This window comes from Ovis canadensis, chromosome 3 (assembly GCF_042477335.2).
Source record: "Ovis canadensis isolate MfBH-ARS-UI-01 breed Bighorn chromosome 3, ARS-UI_OviCan_v2, whole genome shotgun sequence".
Classification (NCBI taxonomy): Eukaryota; Metazoa; Chordata; class Mammalia; order Artiodactyla; family Bovidae; genus Ovis; species Ovis canadensis.
In genome coordinates this window covers 32,889,049-32,910,605 of record NC_091247.1, presented here as the reverse complement: position 1 = coordinate 32,910,605, position 21,557 = coordinate 32,889,049, and the positions used below count along the sequence as shown (strand labels likewise).

The following is a 21,557-nucleotide window of genomic DNA, read 5'->3' as shown; positions in this document are numbered from 1 at the left end:
AAACAAAAGAGATGTGGGGAAACTGAGACGAGAGACAGAATTAAATTGGTCGGGGCAGACACTGCATGTGTGGACTCGGGCCACTGATTCTCTCTTTCTGTGAAATGCGAAAAATAGAGTTTGGTGGAAAGCAAAAACTAATGAGGTTTTCAGCATCGCCCTGAAACAGCTACCTTGTGTGAATTCTTCGTGACACCCTCTCCAAGGCAACTCAGGAATTATTTTTTTCTCCAATTTTTTTTTCCTTGAAAGAAAAGCAGAGTAATTGAAAATTAACACATAATCTTATGGAACTGCAGAGTCTTGGTGTTGGCATGTTTCCAGAGTCTCTGATGGCCTGGGCAGCCTGCCAGTTTTCAGTGGCTTCTGGGTTGGGATTAAATTCCATTTCCATTCAAGCATTTAAGGTAAACCCTTCAGCAGTTCTAACTCAGGTTAGTACAGATTACAAGCTTGAGTATTTCCAACTCCGTACTTCTAAACTTTGATGTGAATAGTTTCCTCCTCTCATTGGACTGAGGCTTGAGATCCAGAATGTGAGCAAGAATTGCATCCATGATGGACTGTCAGCAGAGCAGAGGGGAAGAAGGAGCAGGTCTAGGGGGAGAAATCGTGAGTTGAGTGTCTCCACGTTTGGATTGAGATGCTTGAGGGATCTTGGGGGTGAAGACAGGCTTGGTACATTTTGAATGTGGGGGTGCTGAGGAAGGAAGTGGTTGGTTTTCTTTCTGGCTTGAGTTAGGTACCTTTGGTCAAAACACAGAAGGAAGATTTTGGGAGGAAGTTAGCAAGGTTATGTGAGTTAGAGGAGCCTGGGGGACGTCAGGGAACCAGACCATAGCGTGAATTCTTGAGATCTAACAAATGGCCAGTAGAACATATACACAGTCTCTCTCTCTCTCTCTCTCTCTCTCTCTCTCTCTCTCTCTCTCTCTCTCTCTCTCACACACACACACACACACACACACACACTTTTACATATGCTTTGGAGGCTGTTGCCTTGGATACCTCTTGACTGTCCCTGCTGCTAAGAAGCTGACTAGGTGCAGCACATTGCTTTCTAATAAGATGCTATTAAAATGCTCCACGAGCTTGCACACGCGACAGAAACTCCTATAGCGATGCTCAAACTCCTATGCTGGTCTGGCTTAGATGGACATAGTTTTTTATCCCTCTTCATATCAAACTATTAAAATGTTCCAATTTCTTTTAATAAGCAGACATTTAAAACAAATCAGTGCTGTAGTATAAGGTCTTACCTTTTTCCTGGATCTCATTAGGAAAACTCTAGTCTGCTCCACCAATCTAATCTCATTTTGTGGCCAAAGGGATATTTCTGAAGTACAGGTCTGAGTATGTTATGCTCCTGGATAAAAATCGTCAGTGGCTCTTCCCTTCTACACTGCTGTCCAAGAACATGGAAATGTTCTGTGCTAACCCGTCTGGTAGCCATTAGTCATGTGTGGGTACTGTACACTTGAAATATGACTGATGCAACACAGTGAATTTTTAGTTTTCCTTAATTTAAATTAATTTGATTTAAACGGCCACAGGTGGCTAGTGGCGGTGCAGTTCTGCAAGATGCAATGCACAGTCTTCATTTCTGAGCTGACCCTTGCCACCCTCTGCAGCCATGCCTATTCCATGGTTTCTGCTTGGCACCTACTCTCAGAGTTACTGAATCACTCACAGTTCGCCAAGCAGGTCGCCGCATATGCTGCTCTGCCTTGGTGCCTCCCATCCTTTTTCCTGTTATTTCCTTCTCTTTGTCATCTAATTCTGCCTTCTCAACTTAGCTTCACCACCTCCAGGAGACCTTCCCTAGCACCCCAGAGCTAGAGGAAGTGTTCGTCTTCTGTGATCTGTAGCACCATGTGCCCATCATAGAATTGTCATTAGCCATTTGTTTCATGATTTTCAAGACCCTGAGCTCCTTGAGGGCAAAAATCCACCAGGCTTGATCCAGAAACTGACTCCTTTTCTCCAAATCTTGCTGCTGCTTGCCCCTTGATCAGCACTTCTTCTGCTAGGAAAGGGGTTTTCTTCTTCAGTTATTTCAAGCACGTAGCATCGTATGGCACTGCCTGCTTGTTTCACTGAGGGCTGAGAAATAAAGGACATGGATTATACTGGAATATCAGGTTCTGATGCAGTACCACCTGGCTCACTCCTGCTGGACCCTCTTGGTTAGCTATAACTTCCACTCTAAACCTGGTTCCCATCAGTCACCATCCGTTTACATATTTGGTCAGTGGCTCATAGTGTGCATAGCAGTTTCAGAATTGCTGATTTATTTTTTGAACAGATGATTGCTAAGTCATATATTATACAACTCGTCCATTTAACACATACCATTTAGTGGTGTTTAGTATATTCACAGAGTTGCAAAACCATTATCACGATAGATTTGAGAACATTTTCATCACCTCCCCAAATTGATTTGTAATTTAAAAAAATCTCTGCAGTGTGGAGACTGGACTGTAGAGAACTAGAGTGGAGGAAGAGAAAACAGTCACGAGGCTATTGGAGTAGCCCAAGTGGCCCTGGGGGAGAGAGTGTGGCAGCAGTGGTCGTGGCAAGGGCGGCTGGTTTGGGGATCCGTTCTGAAAGTAGAGCCTGCAGGACCTGGTTAAGAGATTAGATGTGGAACATGAGGAAAAGAGAGAAATTAAGAAGACTTCTCAGCTTTGGGGCTTGTTGACTGGGTGAATGAGAATGCTGTTTACTTAAACCAGCCAGCTGGGGGGAGTGGCAGGTGAACAAGGAAAGTGCGGAGAATTGAGCTGTATTTTGAACATGTTGGGCTTGAGATGCCTGTTAGGCAGGCAAGGGGAGATGCTGAACGGGCATCAAATTTACATGATTCTGGAACTCTGGGGAGAGGTCAGGGCTGGAATACGAAGTTGAGAAGATTTCAGGTAATGCCTTTTATGGAAGATTGTTCTAAGAACAAACAGAAGATCTGTAAAAGTCTCTGATGGGTCACAGTACTTTGTTGATAGTAACTACTATGTTATGGTATTTAATCCTCCCAACACTCTCTAAAGTAAATATTTCACGAGGTAGATTTTGTATTATTATGATTTTGCAAATGAGAAGACTAAGACATAGAGAGGTTAATGCCCAAGCTCACATGGCTAATAAGTATCAGAGTTTGGATTAAACCCAAGACTGCCTGACTCCTGTGTCCGAGTTCTCGGTTGCTATGCTCTGCTGCCTTTTACTTAGTAAATAATTCCGCTACCAGGAGTGCACATGGCTCTAGCATGCTTGCTTGTAGTGTCTCTGACCTTGTCCCACCCCTGCTTACCCTTCATCCCAACCACCCACCCCCTCACACCGCCTCCCACCCGCCATCAGATCCCTTCCTTTCGCTACCTGTGCCCATGGGTGTGTTCTTAACCTTGGCCAAAGGTGCCCTCTCTTGCTAACACTGGAGATTCTGCTGGAGCTATGAGACTGTCACCTAGGATCCCAAGTCTCTGTTGTCTTGGAGAGCCATTCTCATACTGCAGTGTGCAGCTGGAGCCCTGGAAGCTTGTTTCAAATGCATATTCCCAGGCCTCATTCCCAGGTAATTTGATTCAGTAGAAGCTTGAGGGTTCTAAAAGAAGAAGTCTGGGGAAATGTGTTTTTAGAAATCCTGCCTTTGACCCTGCAGTCCCATCAGGACCTTCTGTCCCCAACTATGCTCATTATTACCATTTGTTTAGAGCTGGGAGATGCCTTATGAGGGAAAGAACTCTCTTTAGGGTACCTGGGGAGAAATTTATTCATCTCAGGGTCACTTCTCTTTTTAACTTCGGTTCATGTTAATCACCCTTGACTTTGCTGGTCTCCCAATTGGGTAAAATTCTGCTATTACTTCCTCTCATAGGAGAACAGTGTCCTTATCATCATAACATTCATTATATTTGGAGTTTTCCTTATTTGTGTGATCATCTCTTTTCTACTTGACTGTTGCTCTCTTGATGTTAACAGTCAAGTAGAAAAATCCACGTCTGGGTTTTGCTCATGTCCTCCTGTCCTGGCACAGTGCTGACTCTAGTCATTGTTCCAAACATTGACTCACATGCCCAATCTCCATCAGAAGTGCCATTCAAACTATGTGTACTCAGGCATGCAAATCACCTACTTTTATGGATTGAATTAACTTTTGATAGCTTAGAAATAGAACAGGTATTTTCATTATTTTATTTGTTAGAGGATTCCAAAATATTCCAAAGTATTGACTTTGTTTTAGAAAAACAGAGTTCTAAAGCAAAATCTGTTTGTAAGTTGGGGTTGTATACGTGTTGCATATACACATTGCAGCACATTTAATGCATGTATGCATAATCAAAAAAGAAAGTTTATCAAGAAGTAAATCTAAAAAACAGGTACATTTTTGAATGTGAGTAGAATGACGTAACACCCATTGTTTTTCAGTTGCTAAGTCTTATCTGACTCTTTGCAACCCTACTGATTGCAGCACGCCAGGCCCCTCTGTTCTTCTCAACTATCTCCTGGAGTTTGCTCAAATTCATGTCTGCTGAGTTGGTGATGCCATCTAACCATCTCATCCTTTGTCATTCCCTCTCCTTTTGCCTTCAGTCTTTCCCAGCATCGGGGTCTTTTCCAATGAGTTGGCTCTTCATATCAGGTGGCCAAAGTATTGGAGCTTCAGCTTTAGCATCAGTCATTCTAATAAATAGTCAAGGTTGATTTCCTTTAGGATTGACCGTTTTGATCTCCTTGCAGTCCAAGAGACTCTCAAGAGTCTGCCCCAAACAAAATTGTCAGAAAATTCATGGGCATTTAAATTCCTCATTTGCCATAAGCAGCTACTGTTAATGCTTTTCATTTTGGCTTAGATCCCTAATTATCTGGCAGACAACACTAGTTCTGAATAGCAGTCTTCGTATCACACTAAAATGGAGTTTAATGGACTGTTGCTTCTATAGTAAAAGTCTCCAATTTCTGTTCTGCCATTTCCTTTGGAAAACATCATGGTCAGATTTTCATGCCCGATACTCTGTCAAAATTACTTTTGTCAAGGAGACCAGAGACTTTCACATGCTAAATCCAGTGGTGAATTCTCAGGACTTACGGGCTTGACCTGTCAGTGGCATTTGATGTAGATGATTGCTCCCTTGTACTTGAAACACTTTCTGCTCTTGCCTGTAGATACTATGCTTTTCTGGCTTTTTTCCTATTCCTTCTCGGCCTCCTTTGCTGATTTTTCCATACCTCTTTGACCTGTAAATATTAGCATACCAGAGGGACCACTTCTCTTTTCTGTCTGTACTCAACTCACTGTAGGTGATCCCATCCATACTCATGACTTGCGATAAAATCTGCATACTAGTTACTCTAAAACTTCTTTTTCTGACCGAGACTTTTTCCATGAACTTTCACCTTTTCCCTCACATATCTTCCTCCTAATCAATACCTTCACTTGGGTATTTAATATATATTTCATAACTAGCATATTTTAAACTCAATTCTATATCTTCTCCCACCAAATCTGCTTCTCCCATATTCTTCCCCATCTCTGTGAATGGCAGTCCCATTTTCTTAGTTGCTTGGTCAGAATCGTTAATTTTTCTCCCATCTAAACTGTCAGGTTATTAAATCTATCCAAAATCACTGTCAAAGTCTATCTAATATCTTGTTATTTATTATCACTTCTACAGCTACTATTTCCTAGCCACTCTTGTCTCTCATCTGGAATGTCAAGCTGCCTTCTAACTGACTGCTTCTTCCCCCTGCTATCTGGCACTTTATCCTTCCTGTAGCAAATGATCCTACTAAAATACAAGTTATACCTCACTTCTGCTCAAAACCTTCCAGTAAATTCTAATTTCAGAGTAAAAGCTAAAGCTTTTGTCCTGGTATGCAGGATTATATAACCCACTTCTCAGTCTGTCTGCCATAAAGACCTAGCTTTGTTTTGAATTCTAGTTTGAAGTGGAGTGATACTTTACAAAGATATGATAAAAATAAGTTACTACAGAAAGAACCTCCACTCTGGTCATGGTGAACTAACTGGTATCAGATTAGCTCTCTCACTATAAACCACTGGAAAACTGGTCTGAATGTAAAAAGAACAGTTTTCAGGAATTGGACAGTAAGTAGTGTAGGACTGATTCCTGAGATGGAAAACAAGTGAGATAACCCCATGATCGCCCAGACGTTCTACAGAAATGCATTTGCCAGACACCAGTGCAGGATATAAGCAGAGCAAGGCAGTCTTGCTTAGAATAAGAAAGTAGAGATTGGAGTTGGGGAGCAAAATTTGCCAACACTAGAGAGGAGAACATGTGCAGAGAAAGAGCTCCATAAATCTGAAGAGCTAAGCTGCATTTGCATGTAATGAGATTTCACAAGATCTGAGAGAGAACAGCCCCTGGGGATTTGAAAGTGGAACAACTACCTGAGCTCACACTGTTAAGTTCTAACCAACATATATAGTTTGAGTTCTAACCAACCAAAGTAAAGAGACAAGATTGAATGCTTGAGGCACTCAGTAAAGACCCCAGAAAGACTGCATCTTAGGAGCAGGTCCAATTAGCCCTAAATAAAGTTACTCTAGATCTGCTCTAATGAAGCTTCAGCACAAGCCTCAGAAGGATCAAGCTGCTCACAAGCAGATTGACTGCCGTTCTTAAGAGGAAGACAACAAAATCCAGACGTTCAGCAACATAATACTCAGCATTTGCACCATTCAGTGGAGAATCAGAAGACAGAGGAAGAGGCAGGAAAGTGTGACATGTAACCAGGAGACAATTAGTCAACGTAACAGAGCCAGAAATAACACATTTGATGCAGCTAACAGACAAGGACTTTCAAGGATCCATGATAAGTATCAGAAATATAAAAGAGGAACTTCCGTGGTGGTGCAGTGGTTAAGACTCCATGCTCCCAGTGCAGGGTGCCTGGGTTCCATCCCTGGTCAAGGAACTAGATCCCACATGCCACAACTGAGGGGAAAAAAAAAAGATCCTCCATGCTGCATCTAAAGGTCCCATATGCTACAGTGAAGAGTAAAGATCCTGAGGGCCACAACTAAGACCTGGTGCAGCCAGATAGTAAATATTTTAAAAATATATTTATAAAAGAAAATATCAACATAATGTGGAGAAAATGTGAGAAATAAAAAAGAACATAGTATAAATGTGATTGGAATTTTTTGCATGTGTAGTCTACTTCCATTAAAACCCTTAAAATAAAAAAAAATAGCGCTTACAGGGTTGAAAGGGATTATACTGAAAAATTTAGTGAATGGACTTACCAGTAGGTCAGAAATTACGAAATGAAAGTTCACTGAACTTAAAGACAAAGCAATACAAACTATCTAAAATGAAGCAGAGAGAAAAACATTTGAAAAACAGAGCTTCAGTGACCTTTGGGACAATGTCAAACAGTCTAACAGAAGGGGAGGAAAATAATTATTTATGGAAAAAATTTTTTCCAAATTTCTGAATAAATTTTTACATATTTAATGAAAACTGCAAGCACACAGATACAAGATGATCAACAAACTATAAGCAGAATGAACACACAGGAAAACATACCAACACACATCACAATCAAATCACAAAAAAAGAAAAAAAAACAGTGATGAAGAAATTAAAAGCAGCTAGAGAAAAAAAGACATGTTACATATGGGGAACAAGGGTAAAATTTTCCAATGTTTTCTCAATGAAAATAATGCAAGTTAGAAAATAGAATGATATCTGAAAGTGGTGAAAGAACTCAGTTTTATTCTCTCTAAAATATAGAAATTTCCTAGCTTTATCCACTGAAAATCCTAGAAGAGGTGACAACCCAAGAACAGTGAGCACTCTAGCACCCTGATTGTGGCTTCTGAATGCTCATTCTCAGTAAAAGGGACCTGGGATCCTTGGGAGAATGGCTGATTCTAAGTGTGGAGCAGGATATATACAAGATGAGACTGAGGCATCTTATTGTACAAACAGGGAAGCTAATAAGCTCTAGTGAAGCCTGCTTCCTGGGGTTCCCACTGGCCAAAGTTAGGACAATTTGAATACCATTGTAATGGATTGAAGCACATCAGATACACAGAAATCTATGAGTTTATAATGATATTAAGACAAGCAAACAAAAGCCCTCCTAAGACACTAACTCATTTTTCTGTTGTTGCTGTTAAATAAGAAATATTAACCATTTGTTTTACCTTTCCTGAATGAGCAGTATTTCACAGTAAGCAAATAGAAGAAATGAATAAACATGCAAAAGATGATAAAACTAGAAAGTCAACCTTTTGTAACCCCTCATGAAATAATGTATCTAGGCAAGAATCATTTTAAGTGCTAAAATTATTAGGTGAAAAGTTGATGGGCATGTTCGTAATAGAGAGATGTAACCAATAGTATCTGAATCCACTGATCAGTATTTCCATTCCACTCCATTATGTACCTCCTGTTTGATTTATAAGTACATCATATTATATATGATGGAGTCTAGCCCTGTCTCAATAACAAAAGCAAAAACTTTGGTCCAGCATCTAGATCTGGCCCCACAGGAGCTAGAGAAACAAGTTTAATGATGCCTCCAAAATGTAGGATGTGCAGCAAGGTAACCTGTTTTCTTCATAAGTAGATGACAGGGAAGAAACAGGGAAAAGGAAGAACTGTTACAGATTAAAAACAGAAACATATAATCAAATCCCAACATAAAAAACGAAAACAAAAAACATACCAACCAAATGCAAAGTGTGGACCTTGTTTAGATCTTGACTTTAACTGTAAAAGGATATTTTTTAAGATTTAAATTTTCAGATGGACTAAGATATTCAAGAATTTTTGTTAATTTTTTCAGATGTGATAATGGTGTCGAGGTTGTATTAATTTTTTCTCTGATGTACAGACTCAAGTATTTGCAGGCGAAATAATAAATTGGTGTTACTCTAGCCATGCCCTCCTGCACAAACTGTTGGAAAAAGGAAGAATAAATAAGTTGATGTTGTTGATCTTTGCTGAACTTTAGTGATGGGTTCCTGAAGTGTGCGTGCTCAGTCACTTAATTGTTTCCAACTCTTTGCAACCCTGTGGACTGTAGCCCGCCAGGCTCCTCTGTCCATGGATTTTCCAGGCAAGAATACTGGAGTGAGTTGCCATGTCTTCCTCCAAATGGTAGTCATTAAATAACTTTTTCTGTTTTGTGCATATTTTAATACTTCTCTAGTGAAAAGTTTTTTTTAAAAAGAAGATCACGTGCTTAAGGACTTTCCAAATATCTGTAAGAGAAAGCCTCACTCTTGTATGCAACATTGTCAATTAAATACAATTCCAACAAGTTTTGTATAAGTATCAGTTTTATGGGAGAAAATAGAATGATGCTAAAGGCAGTATCCTTGTAAGAATAAAAAGGTTTAATTGGTAACATAAAGTAACTGAAAACTCTGACAGGTAGACAGAAGCCATAGGAGCATTAAGGGGCCACTCAGTGATTAAATGGACCCACTCTGCCTCAGTTTTCCTGCCAGAGGGCATTCCCTACAAGATGCATCCATCACAGAGCCCAGAACCTGGGCAAGCCTGGTGGGTAAGGCTCCTCAGTGGCCCCCTCATTGGTTTCTCCTTCTCACGGGCTGTAGTAGCAGCCCGCCCACCAAAGCCGTTTTCAAAGGGGCTGCTTTTGTTGAAGGGATTGATGAGATGTATTCCCTATGGTCTAACACCATATTCCATTATGCCTTGTGGTTTTTCATTGTTTTCCTTATCATGATTTTTTTTGGTTCTATTTTTCTTTGACGTTTGCCCATTTTAATCCACGTTCTTCTCTCGCTCTGTATGTGTTTGTGTCATGCTTGCTGTCTTTGCCTCCGTTGTTCCTAGGTTACAGTATAGCCAGGATATACCCAGTCATTTGGCTGATGAGCATGCGCTGATAGCCTCCTATGTGGCCCGTCTGCAGCACTGTGCACGGTCAGTGGGAGAGCAGCAGCCGGCGGGTGGCCAAGGGCTGATTGGAGGGAGGGAGAGCTCTGTTACCCGGGGCTGCCAGCTGGAAAATACTCTGCATGTGGGGTTTTTCTTGAGAAGCTACCAGCTATGTTTGGCAGGGTTTAAATAATTGCTAAAGCATTAGCTTCTAAAAGAGAAGGAGCCTTGCCAAGCCTGGGCACTTACCTAAACACAGAGTCAGAAATTCTTCTTTAAAGTGAAGTGCCCTTCCTTCCTTCAGACTATACTTAAAAGGGTGTAAACCTCAGAGATGTGCAGTCCCAAAGCCGTGTATTCACAGAGGTATTTGGTAAAACCTTTTCCTGTTCATTCTTGCCTAAATAATGAAATCTTTCAATCAACATTCAAAGTCTAAGGTTGATCAGCACACCTTGTCTAATGTGAAGGCTTTGACACCATCACCTTGTTACATCTTTATGTGTTGCATCATCATCCATTCCCCAAAATCTTATCATTGTTGATGATTTAAACCAGTGATTTTCAACAGTGGTACTGAGTCATTGTCACCTGAGAGACTTTTACCAAACCATATATACCTCCTCATATTATAATAATTATATGTATTATAATTAGAAACTACTGTTAATATGGGAATATGTCTGATCCCTCAGTGGGTTATGGTGGAAAAATATTTGATAACCACTAACTCTAGCAAAGTTAATCCTTTAAAAGAGTTACTAGCAGACAAAATGCCATTGCATTCAGGTAGACCCAAAGTCACCTGTCTAGTCCATGCTTTCCGCCCCACCCCCCCCACCATTCTGCAAGGAGAATGGCAGGTAAAGTTTAAATAATCTAAAGCCATCCCTCCCTTTTATATAGCAGCAGAGAAGAGTCTCTGTGCCAAATAGCCTGAGATTCTTACTCTAAGAGAGAGAACTAATTTATAAACTTAAACACGTGGGAGAGGCTAGAGACTTAAATTTTGATCATAGCTTTGCCCTTAACATGCCTTGGTTCCACAGGAAGCGCTTATTCCCTGTGATAACAGAAAAATAAATTAATAATCAACTTTAAAATATGTACAATTGAAAAGAACTGTTTTAAGTATTACACTTTGTAGCACTTCGCATAGTTTTCCCAGTATGACCAAATGATGTTTATTACTTTCAAGCATTTACCTGTCTCTAAAGCATTAGATTATAGGGTTCTCCTATCTCCCAGCTATAATTAATAAACTTACTCTGTGGAGGGGAAGGCCTGCAAATTGTGCATTGTATCATAGAGAGATGATTTCTGAGCACTCTGTCCCAGTCCCTTGATCTCTGGGAAGAGAGTTGTCTCACCCCAGCAGGACAACTTACTTAGTATCAGTAAGGGCAGTTGTCCAAGTGATTAAAAGTTTCCATGGTGAGTATAGCAGCAGACAGTACTACCTGATATTTCAGCCCAGGAAGATGTATGCTAGGTTTAGCTGAGACCCTCAAGTCTCATGGCTTAGAGATTAAGCTCCCTGAGCGAGAATCGGTGGCCAGGAGCCCCGGAGAAACGTGAGGATTGGGTGAGTACTGCCTCTCTTCTTGATTCATAGTCGAAGGAACTGAGCTTTGTACAGGAATTTCCAGACTAACTATTGATAATTCTGAATATTGAGATTTAAAATCATCTGAAGTAGAAGAATAAGGAACCTTTTTAATTTCCCTTGTAGTTTTCATTGACCTTAAAACCTGTCATCAACAGAAAGTTCTAGTTTCTGGCTGGAAAGCATGGCCAGTTAAAGCGACCATGTCCTCCACACTCAGGTAGGAATGACAGGTCAAATCGACCTTCCTAGGGAGAGGGAATGTGATGGAGAAGGAGGACCTCTTTTGCAAAGAGGATATTGTGTCACAGAGGACAGCTGCTGTAAGTCCCATTTTTTAGGCTGCTGTTCCCTTTATAACAGTATCTACTTGTTTGGGTAAATGTTCTTTTTGTTGTTATTTAAAAGATAAAGAGAGTCCTCTTGTTTCAGACAAACATAGGCATAAGTACTATAATTCAGCCCTGACCTTGGGGCCCTAACCCTAAAGTATTAAAGCCAACCATTGGTAGCATGTTCTTATTGCAAGATCATCTTTTGAGAAATGATTATATTAATATATGCTAGAGACTGACACTTGTACACCTAAAACATATAGTGTTGAGAAGTATCATTGGCAGAAGACCATGACATTGACAGTGGCAGCACATTAGAAAAAAAAATCATCCTAGAGGAAAGACCAAGTGAAGCTTAAAGAGTTAGTTACAGAGATAGAAATACAGGATGGTAAAAAAAAAAAAAAATATATATATATATATATATATATATATATATAGTTGACTTTGTATATGAAAAGTCTAGATCTCTATTGATTTACCTCCATCCTTCCCAGATTCTCTTCAGTAATTCTAATGAGGTTTGATGACTATTGAACTCATGTCTTTAAATTTTTTTTTCATATTTCATGTTTTTTCATACTGTTAAATTGCAATCAGGGGTTTGGAACTCCAGGAACCTGGAGCCAAAGTAGAAACAAGCCACAACAGCCATCTCTCATCAGTTAGTCATCGTCATTATTGTTGTCTTAAAGCTTCTGTCAGAGCTGAAACAAAGTAGAATTATATAGCCACAGTGCTGGGTAATCTAGAAGTGCCTTCTATGGATAAGTAGCAGTTGACATCACACCCTAAATTAAAGATGTCAACCATAATCAGCAGAAGGTTGTATATGAGCAGAGCATATACACAGGACTAGCCTCCTGCTCAAGAATCCTTTTATCCATTAGTGGAAAATGAGAGTGAAAGTCTCTCAGTCATGTCTGACTCTTTGCGACCCTGTGGACTAAACAGTCCATGGAATTCTCCAGGCCAGAATACTGGAGTAGGTAGCCTTTCCTTTCCCCAGGGGATCTTCCCAACCCAGGGATTGAACCCAGGTTTCCTACATTACAGGCAGATTCTTTACCAGCTGAGCCACAAGGGAAGCCCAAGAATACAGGAGTGGGTAGCCTACCTTAATGGAGTTTAAAATTTTCAGAATGCTGGAACTCTTGTTAAGAGTAACAGACTAAATTAATTCACTCAAGTTGGGGCTACAGTTGCAGAACAAGCGTGGTGAAAGAAGAGAAGGAACATTGGAGGGGAACGTTTGATACCATGGAATCTTCCCCCGCTTTATCATATTGTGAGCCTGCCCTAGCTTAGGTTCCTCAGTTTTGCTCAGCCAGTGGTAAGTGTACTCCCCAGCCCTGGTTTTTGTGATGCTTTAGTTTTCTCTTGGTCTTTTTGAATTCAGGACCTATATCTAAATGTCATGAGGTTTTCTTAAAACAATCGATTGGAAATAGCTCCCTAGGCTTTATAGATGCCCTGTTTTTAGCCTTTGCATTCAAACAGAAGTGTCCCCTCTGAAGGTGTAGGAGCAACAGGGATAGATATACTGCCCAAGAGAGATGTTATGCATGGCCTTGTCATTTCTCTAAATCCCTTTGGTCTCAGAAGACCATGAGTATCTATGATTCAGGTCTCCATTTCTTTTGTTACCATTCTTTTTCATAAACATTTCTCCCATCTGTTCTTTCTGAGAGAGAAGCAAGAGTAGGGGTTGTTTAATCGATACCTGTTGAATTTTTATCTCCTTGGCAGTGTCCTGGACAGTCCTAGTCGACTGGACGAGGAGCACCGGCTTATAGCCCGCTATGCTGCCCGGCTGGCTGCAGAGGCAGGAAACGTGGTAAGTAAATAGAGGATTACAGGAGAGTAGCAGAAATTTACATTATTTTAATATACAGATGGAAGGGGAATGGTAACCATGAAACTCTGGAGAGTAGATACCTCAGAGACAGGAGGCAGGAAACAGGTTTAAGGAAGGGATTGCAGTGGTCTTTAATTTTATCCATAATAACCGCTTTTAAAAATCAGTCAGTAAAAGAAAATCAAAGAACCAAAATTTGGTTCTTTAAAAAGATTGATAAAATTAATAAGCCCCTAGAAATCCTGATCAAAAAGAAAGGGAAAAGGATGTGGAAAAAAAGAGAACCGTTATACACTGTTGGTGGGAATGTAAAATGGTGAAGACTATGAAAAACAGTATGGAGGTTCCTTAAAAACTAAAAATAGAACTACCATGTGATCCAGCAATTCCACTCCTGGGTGTATATCTGGAAAATAATGAAAACACTAATTTAAAAAGATACGTGGGGGCTGGTGCATGGGGATGACCCAGAAAGATGTTCTGGGGAGGGAGGTGGGAGGGGGGTTCATGTTTGGGAATGCATGTAAGAATTAAAGATTTTAAAATTTAAAAAATAAAAAACTAAAAATTTAAAAAAAATAAAAAATAAAAAAAAAAAATAAAAAAAAAAAATAAAAAGATACGTGTACCCCAGTGTTCATGGCAGCACTATGTACAATAGGCAAGATGTGAAAGCAACCTGCGTACCCATCAACAGATGATGGAATTAAGATGTGATTCACACACACAAGCTGGAGTATTACTCAGCCATACAAAAGAATGAAACATTGCCATTTGCAGCAACATGGGTGGACCTAGAGAATATTATGCTTAGTGAAATGTCAGACAGAGAAAGATTCTCTACAATATCACTTAAATGTGGAATCTTAAAAAATGATACAAGTGTATATGCAAAACAGAATCAGACTTGGGACTTCCCTGGTGATCCATTGAATGGCTAAGACTCCATGCTCCCAGTGCAGAGGGCCTGGGTTCGATTCCTGGTCAGGGAACTAGATCCTCTATGCTACAACTAAAGATCCAGCATGCCACAGCAAAGATCCTGCATGCCCACCACTGACTTGGTGCAACCCAATAAATAGATAGTTAAAAACAAAATGGGAACAGACTCACAGACATAGAAAACAAGCTTGTGCTCACCAAGGGGTAGGAGGGACAAGTTTTGGATATGGAATTAGAAACTACTATACATAAATAAGCAACAAAGATTTACCATATAACACAAAGAATTATACCTATTATCTTGTAATAACCTTAATGGAATATAAGCTGCAAAAACCCTGAATCATTATACTATACACCTGAAACTAACACAGTATTATAAATCAACAATACTTCAGTTTAAAAAATACGTAAAAAGGGAAGAAAGAAAATGCAAATTACCAATATTAGGAATGAAAAAAAGGACATCACTACGAAGCCTATAAACATTATAAGGATGGCAAGAATATTATGAATGTCTTTGATATTATGAATAAACTTGATGACTAGATGACAAATTTCTTGAAAGGCACAAATTTACATAATTGACATAATAAATGGAAAATCTAAATAGTCATAAATCTGTTAAATTGAATTCATAGTTGACTTCAAAAACTCCAAGCCCAGATGTCTTAACTGTTGAATACTATCATATGTTTAAGGAAGAAATAATAACAATCTGGCACAAACTTTCAGAAAATAGAAAAAGAAGGAACACTTTCCAAGTCATTTTATCAGGTCACCATAACTTGAATCCAAAACAATACAAGGCCGTTACAAGCCAAGTTCTGTCATAAGCATAGATGCAGAAATCCTTAAGAAAATATTAGCAAATTGAATCCAGCAATATATAGAAAGGATAATATTCCATGATCAAGTGAGATTTATCCTAGGAATGCAAATTTATTTAACACAGGAAAATCAGCCAATGTCATTCACCGAATTAGCAATTTAAAGAAGGAAATTATAATACTTCAATAGGTGCAGAAAAGGCATTTTGACAGTCAGCAAGACTATATAAGATTTCTTAGAGGGGTTACAGGAATCACAAACCACTGGGTCCAGTATTGTTCTGGAGTTCTAGAGTGAGATTAGACTGGACAGGCAGGCCAAGATATTATAGGACAATATTCCACAGTGGATTGTGTACTAATTTATGTTTACTCCTTCTTAGGGAAATAGTTATGAAAGCTGCCAATAGAGAGTTTTGCTTCGTTTCTCTCTCAAAATATAATTTATTCCTTTGGGTTTGTTTAGACTTCAAAATCTTTTCCTTGAGAATCTAATAAGTCATACATCTGACTCTAACATTCCGACTCTAAAGGTTAGGGAAATGGAACAGAATGGGGGGGGGGGGGAGTCTTGGAAAAAGACTAGTTTTATTTGATTAGTCAAACCAGTCAGTCAGAAATATTTATTATTTTAGAAATTAAAGTTTACAGATAACATTAATTTTTTTGAGATGGAGTAGTGTTGTGGTTGGAGTTTTAAAATTAAGTATACTTAATACCATTATACAGTCTTGCTGACTTTAGTACTTTTTAAATTTTGTGAATAAAAGCTCCAAAGCCATTTGACCCTGAAAAGGAGATCCTAGTACTCCTTTACTGCAAACAAGATAAATCTGTTTACACCTGATAGTTTCTGATGCCAATTCTCTAATTCACGTGAAAATGATCTTTGTTAGAATGGTCTTGAGACTAAATTCTGATATGGCCCCTTTGATCTTCAGTTTATTTTCCTAAGTGTAGTTATCTTATAAATGTTGGGTCTCTCAGGGTGGAGTCTTCTTAACTAGATTTCCATTAAACAGACGACTTCTAATCTGCTAATCTCTCACTGATACAAGTGCTTTGCATAAAGTGGGTGTAGTGCGCAAAAGAATTTATTTATAGCCTGCCAGATAGGCTTTGTATTGATTTTTTTTTTTTTCAAAACACTTCACAAAGACCATTAAATCACTTTAGCAGCCGGCATTACACCCTGTGAAGTGCTCCAACATCAGACCCTCACATCTCCCCAGGTGGCAGACATGGCCACTGGAAACCTCTTCCAAACAGAGACTGATCCCAAACAGAGAATTTGTAGATTGCTTAGATGAACCAAGAGAGCAAATTTGTTTTCCTGAAGCGCCTAAACTCCTTTTTAAAGCAGCAATACAATGTCTGGCAAATCTTAAAATTCCAACACAAACATCACTAGCATTTGATGTAGTCAGATGGTTTTTTGTTTATTTGTAAAGTTTCTTTATGAGAAAATTAAAAACTCACTATGGACAACTTGGAAGTGAAAGGAAAAGGAAACCATTATCCATTGTCATGCTATCGAACATTTACACATTGTTGAGATTTTTTTTCACAGAGCCCAGTCCCAGACTTCACAGCCTCATCATCATGTCAGTTGCTCCACCCATACACTACTCCAGATATATCCTTATGGCTTCTTAGAATTAAAGATAATGGTATTTTCATGTGTGTTTGGCACACATGTGATGACTTTAAACCTCTACAAAATCGTCATTGTCAAACCTAGCTACATATGATAATCTTGTGTGCAGCACTTAAAAAATATAGAGATTCTTGGCCTTGCCTCAGATCACTGAATGCAGAATCAATGGATTTAGCAGGGTCTATTGATTTTCATTTAAAAAGCAAAAAGAAAACTTTCAGTCTTTTGATTTACAGTTACCTTAGGAACCACTGCCCTAAAAAACATTACTGGGTTTTTGACAGAGGGAAATATTAATGATCCATAGCCCTCCAGTTAGTCTAGGCAAGGCTGAGGTGATGGGAGGGCTGCCCTGGGATGCCGTGAAGTCTAACTGATAGCAGGCATATCTCTGTAAAACTCATTCTGCCAAGTTCATCCAGACAGGAAACTTCCAGTCTCTTTTTAGGAGGCTTCAGAAGTGCACCCCAGCAGATGATTGCTGACTGTGTTGCCTTTCCTTGGTTTAATGGTTTTTGTTGTTCGGTTGCTCAGTCGTGTTTGACTCTTTGCAACCCCATGGGCTGCAGCACTCCATCCTTCCCTATCCTTACCTCCAGGAGTTTACTCAAACTCTGAGTTGGTGATGCCATCCAACCATCTCATCCTCTCCCACCCTTTTCTCCTTTTGCCTCCAGCCTTTCCTAGCATCAGTGTCTTTTCCAATTTGCCCAGTTTTGCTCACTGAGGTTTTGTTCCTTATCCTGTTTTTCAGCTGTGTCTCCATCTCATTAAAGATGATGGAGCTCTGTACGATTACCTAAACCTGAGAGAATACTAGAGTGGGTGAAAGTGAAGTCGCTCAGTCGTGTCCAGCTCTTTGCGACCCCATGGACTGTAGCCTACAGGCTCCTCCATCCATGGGCTTTTCTAGGCAAGAATACAGGAGTGGGGTGCCATTTCCTTCTCCAGGAGATCTTCCCAACCCAGGGATCAAACCCAGGTCTCCCGCATTGCAGGCAGATTCTTTACGGTCTGAGCCACCGGGCAAGTCTAAGAGAATACTAGGGTAACAGAGGAAGGGATCGTTTTCCATAAGTATTCTAATTTTACAGACAAGAGAATAAAAGTATATAGGAAAATAAAGTAGCTCAAAGTTTACATGGCGAGTTAAGTAACTGACCCTAGGATTCCTAACTTCCATTCTTATTCCACAAAGTGAATCCTCCAGTTGGTAGCCAAAGTAGGGTTTGTTTGTTTGTAATAAACTTCATTACAGAACAATTTCAGATTTATAGAAAATTTCTGAAGCTAGTTCAAAGAGTTTCCATATAACCCATGTTTCTTTTCCCATATTAGTAACAGCTTACTTTAGTATAGCACGTTTGCTGCAACATGTCAGTGTATGAGTATTAACTAAAGTCCATGCCGCCTGCAGTGTGGGAGACCTGGGTTCTCTCCCTGGGTCGGGAAGATTTCCTGGAGAAGGAAATGGCAACCCACTCCAGTATTCTTACCTGGGAAATCCCATGGACAGAGGAGCTCGGCAGGCTCCAGACCCTGAGATTGCAAAAGAATCAAACATGACTTAGTGAACAAACAGCAACAATGTGCTTTATTCAGATGTTGTTAGTTTTTGCCAAATGTCTTTTTTCTTTTCTGGGGCTCCATCCAAGATACCACATTTCATTTAGTTGTCATCTCTCCTTAGGCTCCTCTGATCTGACGCTCTCTCTGACTTTTCTTACTGTTTTTTGTTTGTTTTATTGAAACATACAATATTGTGTTAGTTTCGGGTATAGAGCAAAGTGGTTCAACTATATTTGTATATGATACACAGGATTATTTTCCTTTATAGCTTATTACTGACTTTCCTTGTTTTTGATGACCTGGACAGTTTTGAGGAATGCCCTTTAACTGGGACTTATCTATTTTTCTCATGATTAGACTGAGATTGTGGGTTTTGGGGAGGAAGAGGTAAGTGCCACATGCCTCACTTCACATCTTACTTATATAGTATCAGCATTACTTATCTCTGTTGATGTTGACCTTGATCACTTGGCTGAGGAAGCGTTTGTCAGGTTTCTCTGACATAAAGTTCCTCTTTTTCCCCTTTCCACACTGTCCTCTCTGGAAGGAAGGAACTGGACAGGCCACACTTAAGTAACAGGGAGTTAGATTCCACCTCCTTAAGAGCAGAGTATGTACCTATGTTATTTGGAATTAATTCAGTATTTCCCTGTTCAAATTCCTGCAGTGGCTTCATGCCACATGTGGAATGGGATGGAAACTCCACCCCATGATGAAAAGGCCCTTTGTGATCTGAGCTCTCCCAGTTTATCTCCCACCCTTGCTTCACGGCCAACTCCCCTCCATCGGTAATGACTGAACACACCCACCTGGAGCACTGTGGGCTTTCAACCTTCTCTCTGCCCAGCAAGCCCGAGCCACCAACCCCCAGACCTTCACCTGGCTGGCTTCCTCGGTCACTGAGTCTTTTATAACTACCTAATTTTAAAAGTCTTCTGTTTCAGTTTATTCTGTTTCATCACGCTGTATTTCTTTATCAAACTTATCACTACTGATGTCATACGTACATATATATATTTCTTACCTTTCTTTACCAGTGTAATGTAAGCTCCATGAGGGTAGAAGCTGTATTCAGGCATCCCCAACCTACGAGCCATGGACCAGTACCTCCTGTCCTATCAGCAGTGGCATTAAAGTGCACAATAAATATAATACACTTGAATCATCCTGAAACCATCCCCCCGCCTCCCCATTCCATGGAAAAATTGTCTTCCATGTAATGGTTCCTGCTGCCAAAAAGGTTGGGGACCACTGCCTTATTCACTAATGCATCCCTAGTTTCTGGAACAGTATCTAACACGTAGTAAGTGCTCAGGAAATATTTGTTGAATAAATGAATGAAATATTTAATTTTTGAAAGAAACCATCTTTAGGTCTCTTCTGGCTAAAGTATTCCATGTTTTTTAAAACTAATTTTCCCTCGTTATCTCTGGAGGCATTTTAGGAAGGGATACCTGGCCTTGTTTTGTTTTTTTAAGGAATACTGTGGTGTCTAAGATGGTCAATAAATAAAATCCTTACGTTTTGCTATTATTTAATATACCTTGACTAGGTTTGATATTTGTCTGAGTGAAATAAGCCATCATTCAACTCTCTCCACTGGGGACTCTCCCTGTTGTTACATCCAGGTGAAGGAGCTAGGGTGCAGGCTGCTCCAGGTGGGACAACTAAGGGTTTGAATCTTCTTCCACCTCTACTTCTTTTTTGTGTGTGCATTTTAAATTTTTATTTATCGAGTTATTTTTGGCCATTCTGAGTTTTCGTTGCTGTGCGTAGGCTCTCTCTAGTTGCTGAGATCAGGGGCTACTCTGCATCGTGGCACACGGGCTTTGCGTTGCAGAGGCTTCTCTTGTTTTGGAGCACAGGCTCTAGGCACTCAGGCTTCAGTCGTTGTGGCACACAGGCTTAGTTGCCCCGTGGCATGTGGGATCTTCCCAGACCAGGGATTGAACCAGTGTCCCCAGCATTTTAAGGCGGACTCTTAACTGTTTCACCACCAGGGAAGCCCCCACCCCTACTTCTTTATGTTTGAGTAACAATGCTTCTTGGTGCCAAAGAATATTGCCTGGTTAGGAGTCACTGTTTTTTTAAGTTAATTTTTGTTGGCATGTATATAGTTGCTTTACAATGTTCTGTTAGTTTCTCCTGTACAGCAGAATGAATCAGCCATGCATATACATATATCCCCTCCCGTTTGGACTTCATTCCCATTCAGGTCACCACACTGCATTAAGCAGAGCTCCCTGTACTATATCATATGTTCTCATTAGGAATCACTGTTGATAATCATTCTTGATTCGTGCATCAACTTCCTCTATGAGAGATGGTTTAGCATTGCCGTCAGACACTCAAAACTAAAGAAGATGCTTTAGAAATGTCCAGTGAAATACTTTGGGGGTTTTGATTGCTTATCATTATATGAAACCAGTTCCTTTCAGAGTTCATTGCCACATCCATAATTTTCCTTGGTCCCACTCTGGTAAGGAACCATTCATTTTAACTCCAGTCTTCAGGATTTGTAAATCTATTATTCATAGCAGCTTTAGTCTCAGGCTTGCCATTTTTCCGAGGTTCAGCTCAGGCTCTCGCAAGACTATGCATAGACAATAGAGAGAACTTGCTCAGTTGGCCACTGGTCCACTCTTCCTGTAGGAAGAAAGATCACTTTTTTCCCTTTTAAAAAAGAAAAGTATTTGGTAATTTGATTTTAGAAAAAGCCTCCTACTCAGATTTGCTATGCTGTTTTACCTGTGTTTATTTAGGAAGTTTCACATGAAAAGAATTACTGATTGCCTCTTTAAGCCCTAGATAGGAAACAAGGTTTCTGCTTCATCATATATCATGTTTATACATGGAGTGAAGCGTAACCATGC

The 21,557-nt window shown here is 39.9% G+C and overlaps 1 protein-coding gene across 11 annotated transcripts in view; it reads left to right on the top strand.

The window, feature by feature from the left end:
• DTNB (dystrobrevin beta) overlaps window positions 1-21,557 on the top strand; it is a 241,145-nt gene that overhangs the window by 167,958 nt on the left and 51,630 nt on the right. For 7 of the 11 annotated variants that reach the window (XM_069582808.1, XM_069582803.1, XM_069582801.1 and 4 more), the window contains exons 11-12: window positions 9,843-9,932; window positions 13,578-13,665. In XM_069582808.1, the coding sequence (XP_069438909.1) occupies window positions 9,843-9,932; window positions 13,578-13,665 (178 nt within the window). The remainder of the gene's footprint in view (window positions 1-9,842; window positions 9,933-13,577; window positions 13,666-21,557) is intronic. The other 4 variants (XM_069582811.1, XM_069582806.1, XM_069582810.1 and 1 more) reach the window with 1 other exon arrangement.